This window comes from Fukomys damarensis, unplaced genomic scaffold (genome assembly GCF_012274545.1).
Source record: "Fukomys damarensis isolate Sample0158 unplaced genomic scaffold, DMR_v1.0_HiC HiC_scaffold_3, whole genome shotgun sequence".
NCBI classification, from domain to species: Eukaryota; Metazoa; Chordata; class Mammalia; order Rodentia; family Bathyergidae; genus Fukomys; species Fukomys damarensis.
The window spans coordinates 47,510,280-47,518,147 of record NW_022900915.1 but is presented as its reverse complement, the minus strand read 5'-3'; the positions used below and the strand labels follow the sequence as shown (position 1 = coordinate 47,518,147).

Sequence of the window (7,868 nt, the reverse complement as noted above, 5' to 3'; positions counted from 1 at the left end):
TGCACCTACTGATGCTCTAGGGTGGGCCTCTGGCTGAAGCTTGTGCACCAGTGCAGCTCTTTCCTGGGCATGTCTTTGGCTTGGGTGGGTGTGCCAGAGCCTCTGGGGTCAGGTTGGAGCCCTGGCTGTGGTCTGCCTTCAGTCACACCTCTGTGGACCACACCACTGCTTCCTGAGATATCAAGAAAACAATTTAAGGCAATAAAAAGATGGTAGAGGGTGTCACAATTCCCAACTTGGAACTATAATACAGAGCTACTGTGATAAAGTATGGTGTTGGCAAAGAAACAGACCTGAGGACCCGAGGAATGGATTGAAAGATGCAGAAACAAGACCAGACACACTCAGCCACTTCATCTTTGACAAAGGAGTCAAACATCCTCATTGGAGGAAAGATAGCCTCTTTAATAAATGGTGCTGGAAAAACTGGATTTCAACCTGCCAAAGACTAAAACTAGATTTGTATCTTTCACCATGCACTAAACTAAAATCCAAGTGGATTAAAGATCTAAATATTAAAATAGAAACACTGAACTGGCTGGAGGTAAGGTAGAACTCTTGAGACTTTGATATAAGAAAGATTTTATGAACAAAACCTCAGTTGCCCATGAGCTAGCAGAGACAATCAACAAGTGGGATGTCTTCTTATTAAAAAGTTTCTGCACAGCAAGAGAAATGACTGACAGTGTGAAGAGACAACTCACAATGTGGAAAAAATTTTCATCAGGTGTTCCTCAGACAACAGTCTATGATGTATGATATATAAAGAACTTAACAAATCAGATTTCCCAAATTTAAAGACCCAGTCCAAAAATGGGCATCTGAAATGAACAGACATTTCTCAGACAAAGAAGTAAAAGCATCAAGTAACTATATGAAAAAATGCTCCACACCACTGGTCATTTGAGTGATGCAGATGAAAACAACAGAGATTTCACCTCACCCCACAAAGAATGGCTGCTATCATGAAATCATCTAATAACAAGTACTGACAAGGTTGTGGCAAAAGAGGAACACTGCCCCATTGCTGGTTGGAGCGTAACCCAGGGCAACCACTGTGGAAATCAATATGGAGATACCTCAAAGGCTTATTATTGAAAGTTCCATTTGGCCCAGCTGCTCCCCTGCTGGGTAGCTTCCCTAAAGAATTAAAAGAATCATAGCACCGTGATATATGTGCACCCAGGTTCATAGCAGCACAATTTGTGATAGGTAAAACTTGGAGGCAGCCCAACTGCCCAACAGTGGGAAACTGGATAAAGAAAATGTGGTTTTAAATAAAATGGAATACTACTCAGCCATAAAAATAATTAGAGGCAATTATAGTTAAATGGAAGCACATTGAGGTGATACTATTAACTGATATAAATGGGACACCCATGTATTAATACCAAATAGTTTCTATAGTATGAGAAACTGAAAGGGTAAATAAGGACTAAAATGCATAAAAGACAAAATGAAATAGAAAAAAAAAGAGACAAAAGGGAAGGGGAAATGGGAGGGGTAGGGAAAAGGAAATAAGGGAATGGAGTTAATGTGAGAAAATGAAAAATAATGGAAACATAGTATTTGTAGATAAGGAGGGAGGGAGGGGTTGAAGAGAAGGCAGGGCACTGGGGAAGAAATAATAACCAAGACTGATTATGTATTACATTTTTCCAACAATAAATGCCATTATATTTTGTACATTAAATGTACCAATAAAATTAATTTTAAAAATAATAATTCTCAATACCTATAGTGGCTAGGAAAATACAAATCTGATCTGTGTTGAGATTTCATCTCACCCCAAACAGGTAGTACCAAGAATACAAAGTAAAATAAATTTTAGTGAAGATACAGGGCAAATTCAAAGCTTACACATTTTTTGTTTGTTATGTAAATTAGTACAGCCACTATGAAATCAATATGGAGATTCTTATTACCTTATTACCTTTCCCCTACCCCTAAACTCAATGAGAGAAAAAAAATATGGAGATTCTTTTAAAAACACAAAAATAAAACTACAAATAGAATAACCATAAACAACTCCATTATGTATTTATCAAAATAGTTAAAGTCAGCATAAATCAGAGTTACTTGCATATTAACATTTATTGTGGCACTACTCATAGAAGCTAAGTTATGGAATGAGCATAGATGCCCATCAATGTATGAATGGATAAGGAAAAAGCTGCATATATACAATGGAATGTTATTTGTGAACAAGGAAAGCACAACCATGTCACTAACGAAAAATTGGTGGAATTGAAGATCATCACAGTAAGTAAATCAAGCCAGATGCTGAAAGACAAGTGTCACATATATTGACATATACGGAAACAAGAGGAAAAAGATGATAGGAGATGATGGAGTATTATAAAAGGCAGAGGTGCCCAGGACAGGGGTTGAGAATTTAAGACTGGAATAGGGAGGATGGCTGTGATCAACGCACATTACATGTACATAGAATAGGGTCAGAATGGAATCCAACATCGTGAAAAACAAATATATGACCACAATTATGTTAAAAAAGAATGGAAAGAGACCAGACTCATACTGAGGGTTCAGTAAAGCACAATGGCTGTCTGTGAGACTTACGATGGGAGAGATTTCTAGTTTATAATTTTTTCCAGTCATCAAGGAAGCCGACATTGAGATTGGGAAACTCTTTTCGAGTTCATGGACACTGTGTTGGACAAGTAAATAAGGTACACCAGCATTTATTGCTGTGTGGATGCTGTTGCTCGGGAGACAGGCAGTGATCTTCTGGCTTTTAAAGACTTCGCCCCACCCTGGCATTGCAGGATCCTCTTCCATGCCATCTTCACATCCTTGTTTCTCAGGGTATAGATGAGTGGATTGAGGACTGGGGTGATCACACAGTAGAAGAAGGACATAAACTTGGCCTGGGAACTCTTGGATGAAGGCTGGAGGTACAGATAGATGCCTGGTCCAAAGTACAGGGTGACCACCAGCAAGTGGGAACTGCAGGTGCTCAGTGCCTTGTGCCTTCCTTCAGCTGAAGGCAGCTTCAGTACAGCTCTGGCAATGAAGATGTAGGAGATGATCACCAGCAGGGGACTCACTATTCCTAATGGGATGGACACCAATGTGATGGACAGCCTATTAGCAGAGGTGTCCCCACAGGCCAGACTGATAAGCACAGGTATCTCACAGAAGAAATGGTCCAGGGTGTGGTGTTCACAGAGCGGGAGATGGAGGGTGAGTGTGGCTTGGAGCAGAGCATTGGCCAGGTTACTGGACCAGGAGGCAACTGCCATCTGCACACATACTGAGGGACGCACTATGACTGTGTACCGGAGGGGCCGGCAGATGGCCACATAGCGATCAATGGCCATCACAGCCAGTAGGGCACTTTCAGTGGAAGTTGTCCAGCAGAAAACAAAGACCTGTGTGATGCAGCCCCAGGCAGCAATTGTCTTTTGTGCTCCCCAGAGGTTGATTAGCAGCTGGGGCACAATAGTGCAGGTGAGGCCGAGGTCCAGCAGAGAGAGGTTGTCCAGGAAGAAGTACATGGGTGTCTGGATTCTGGGGTCCACCAGGGAGAGGAGGATGATGGAGCTGTTTCCCATCAGGGTGAGTAGGTAGGAGACCAGGACCACTGCAAAGAGGGGCCTCTCCAGCCATGGAAACTCTGAGAAGCCCAGCAATACAAAAGTGTTGGGAAAACTTGCATTTTCTCTTTCCATGGCACCCATCTTTAATATGTAACTGTAAGCAAAGCAACAAATTTGGAGATTAATGTGACTTTCCCCTTTCTCTTATTCACCTCTGTTTTTTGATGGGTGTGTGTTTATGATACAAAATAGATTTCATGCAGCTACATATCTTATGTACCTTTTTTTTTCCTGAAAGTGTTCATGAAGTAAAATTCAGGTACCCCTTTCTCATTTTCTTCTTTCCAGACTTATCTAATCATAAGATATACATAAGATAAAAATTAGTATCTCCCAAATTTTTACATATATTCAGTGGAATTAAGTACATATGTAATGTTGTACAACCACCACTACATTCATTTCCATAGTAGTTTCATCTTGCCAACTTGATCTGTGTCTATTAAATATCTTCTTGTCCTCCTCCCACCATGGATACCCCAATTCTACTCTCTGTCTATGTTGAATTTCATTGAACTAAATTGGAATCTAGCAGCTGTCATAGTTCTGTGATTAAGGTATTTCTTTTGTATCATATTTTTAAAATGCCTCTACTGAAGAATATGTTAGAGCTTCCTCTCTTATGGCTCAAGTATAAAGATATATTTCTGACCCGTCTCAGTTGACGCACACATTGTTTCCGTGGGTTTGCTGACGCTGTGACCGGCTGCTCTGCACATTGGTGTCTGTCACCTCTTGCACCCTCCTCTCCATTTCTTAGGCTGCAGACTCGGAAGTTACATTTCTTTACCCTATGGTAACTACAGGTTTAATTCTGTGGAGCAATGCTGTGCTCCTCTGCCCAGCTGCTGTGCTGTTTTCCTTCCTCCAACAGTGTGTAAGGCCTCCAGCTGTACACAGACTGGAAATTAAGGAGGCTTCCTGTTGTTTTCTCTAAGTACATACTGTTGGCATTGTGCACTCAGCCTGCAGAAATAGTCAATGGCAGCCCAAGCAGACAAAGACATCCTCACTGTGCTCTCTCCCTTAGTCATACTTCTCCATTTCATTTCTACAGAAGTCGTTTATTATAAAACAAAGTTACAGCTAATGAATATTTTCATATATGAAGCATTCTGAAGATTAGTTCTACATCATAAATATGAGGAATATGCATGAACTATTTTAAAAAACAAATACTAGATTTTGGAAACATAATGTTATGAGGACTAAAATGATGAGTGCAAGTTTTATTTGTTTTATGAACAATACTGCATTTCTTTACCTTTCAAAAGAAAACTGTGTCACATTATCATTACTAAGTCCTATCCATCATACTCACTAATCTGAGTCTTAGCCCCTTTTCTGATCCGTGTTGCCTAGCACTCAGGGAGTAGCACCCAGCGATCAGATTCCTGGATCTAACTGAGCCATAGTTCGTATCAACCTCCAGATGTGTTGTCATCAAGCATTCTGGAGAGGCAGGAAAATAGCATCAGATATGAAGGGCAAATATAACAAGAATTTCAGAAAGACAGAAAGCAGTGGTGTGGGAGAAGATACCAAGTTTTATGCTAAATGAGGGGGGAAACTAGAGAACAGCATGGAAGAAAACATTTGAAAGCATCTGGAGAGAGCACGTTCGGTAGTATCAATCGCAAGTGACTCTAACCGAGGAGGAAGAGCAATCTTATCTGTAAATGAGGTTTGATCTTGTGGGTACCTTGGATATGGGGGGAAATTTGAATCAGGGCAAAGGGCATAGTGTTTGCATTAGAGCAGCACTGTCCTAGCACAGTCATGACAGCCAGACACAGTGGTCCTAGGGACATCAGCACCTTCTCAGTCTTACACTAAAGTGCAAGAAATTACACTCATTGTAGAAGTGTGGAGAAGACTCAGTGGACTGACAGCACGTACAGGAACAGAAGGCATGTGAGCATTTGTGACTTCCATATGCTAAAGATGTGTTTCTTTATAAATAGCAAAGTAACAAACAAAAACTGCTCACCCAAAATAGTACACAAGAAGCAATGTGGCCAGAGAGCTGCTGTGGCGCTGTGGCCCCAGTACTGCTTCCTAGACCTTGACCCTCAAGGAGCCTGCGCCCTTCGATCAGCATCCAGCTGAGCCTCCCTCTCCTCATCTGTAGGCCAAGGGCGCTCACGTCTCACACACAGTCTGCACTTGAGCACTGGGGGTGAAGAACGCACACCAGTGTAGTGAATGCAGAGGGCTGTGGAGCAGAGATGCTGGGCCCGGCACCAGAGAGCAGGGCAGAGCCAGGGTCCCCAGAGGCCAGGGCCTGCCTCCTCCCCACTGCCTCCTCCCCACTGCCTCCCTCAGGGTGTGCCCGTCTGCAGGAGGCAGAGCTGCAGGGACAGTGCCTGCAGGCTGTGCGGTGTCAGAGAGGACACTGCGGGAGGACTCTGCTTCACCTGCACCTGCTCCTCGGAGGAGTGGGCCCTATGTTCTGGAGTTAAACCTGTGAAAAATGCTGGAGTTTTCTTTGATCATACCCTAAAACAAATAGAACCAAACATTAAATGTGAGAAAATGTGTGCATTGGTTTTCTTAATAAAAATATCGTCCAAACTATGAAAAGCTAAAAACCTTCAGTGTGTTTTCTATGTGCCAGCCAGAGTGTTAGCAGAGATACGTGGACATCACGTTCCTTATGTACGCTTTCATTTGCAGGACAGGGAATTACACTTTGAACTATTTTCATTAGGAAATTGCATAAAAATCCGCAGAGCAGTACTTTGGATAAATGTCATGTATTTTCAAATTTATTTAAATTGACAGATACATTTATATACCATGCACGGTATGATATTCTGAAGCCCTTGTATACCATGGGCTGGCTGGATGTAGCTAATTATAGTATGCATTATCCACACCACAATATGTTTGTGGCCATAACATTTAATATCCACTTTCTTAACATCTTCAACAATTCAATATAGAACAGTTGAAATTTCAGACTCTAGCTTCCATTCGTATCCTTTGCCCACCATGTCTCAACCCCATCCCTGTACCACTGCCAACTTCTGATCACCACCAATCTACTCTACTTCAGAAAGATCTTCACTTTGAGATTCCAAATTTGAGTGAGACGGTGTGGTGTTGTCTCTCCCCTCCCCTTTGTTAGAATGGCTGATGTAGAAAAGACAAAGAGCAAACGTGGGCAGGGGAGTGAGGAGGAAAGAACACCAAGGCACGCACTGCTGGAGTGTGCACCAGCGCAGCCACTGCGGAGAACAATGTGAACTGCACTGTGTCAACCACATGATCAGTCACCCCGCTTCTGAGTGTATAACCAGGGAAATGAGGTCCATCTGGTGGAGCATTAGCTGCACTACATTGTGTCATTATTCAAAATAGACAGGACAGAGAATTGACCTAAGTGTCCATCCGTGTAAAACTGGGTAAAGAAAATGTGTTGGGTATGTGGTTTATTACAACATTCAGATAGGAAAAGAGAGTAAATCCTGACAGGTGGGTAAACTACAGGCCATTTTGTTAATTGAAATATTTCACACATGTAAATACTAAATAGTTTCTCTGGTGTAATAACCTAAAGTGTAAATAAGAATCAAAATGTAAAATTGATATTGTGTAATAGGAAAAATATCTAAAGGTGTAGGGGAAGTAGGAGGGTTAGGGGAAAGCTAAGAAGGGAAATGAAAAATATAAGAGAAAATAAAAAAAACTGAAAAAAATGTCTCTGCAAATAGGAGAGGGTAGAGGGGGTAAAGAGAGGGCAGGGGAATAGGAAAAAATTAAGAACAAAGATACATCATATAAAGATTCAAGATCCTAATGATAAATATCATTCTACTGTATACCTAAAATGTATCAATAAAGAAAAAATAAAAATGAAAGAAGCCAGGTACAGAAGGACAAATGTTAGCTTTGAAAATAAGTTTTTCAGTGCAATTAGAAAACTTGGTTCCAACTATTTGGGTCACCAACTTTTTACCCCTAAGTTTATTAGTGCATTTTAAGTATTCAGTAGAGCTACATTCATCATTGGGATCTTGAACCTTTATATGATGTATCTTGGTTCTTATATTTCCCCATTCTACTACCCTCCCTTTAACCCCTCCACCTCTCAGATTTTACAAAGAGTTTGTTTCCATTTTTTCCTTTTCTCATTTTTTTGGAGAATGGTACAAAATGTATTCCTCATGAAATTCACAAAAAGATGCACGTTTTCATTTTATTCTCTTGTTGTAATAGTGCAACTTGCTATCACTGGGATAGTTT

General features: G+C 41.1%; 1 protein-coding gene across 1 annotated transcript; it reads right to left on the bottom strand.

Moving 5' to 3' along the window:
- Window positions 1–2,702: 2,702 nt before the first annotated feature.
- On the bottom strand, window positions 2,703–3,701 carry LOC104873270 (olfactory receptor 2G3). Its single transcript, XM_010639860.3, has one exon. It carries the CDS (start codon window positions 3,699–3,701, stop codon window positions 2,703–2,705), a length of 999 nt encoding a protein of 332 aa, XP_010638162.3.
- Between the last annotated feature and the right edge of the window lie 4,167 nt (window positions 3,702–7,868).

Bases quoted from the DNA above. Each gene is read 5' to 3' on its own strand.
- LOC104873270 (XM_010639860.3), bottom strand. From the start codon at position 3,701: ATGGGTGCCATGGAAAGAGAAAATGCAAGTTTTCCCAACACTTTTGTA.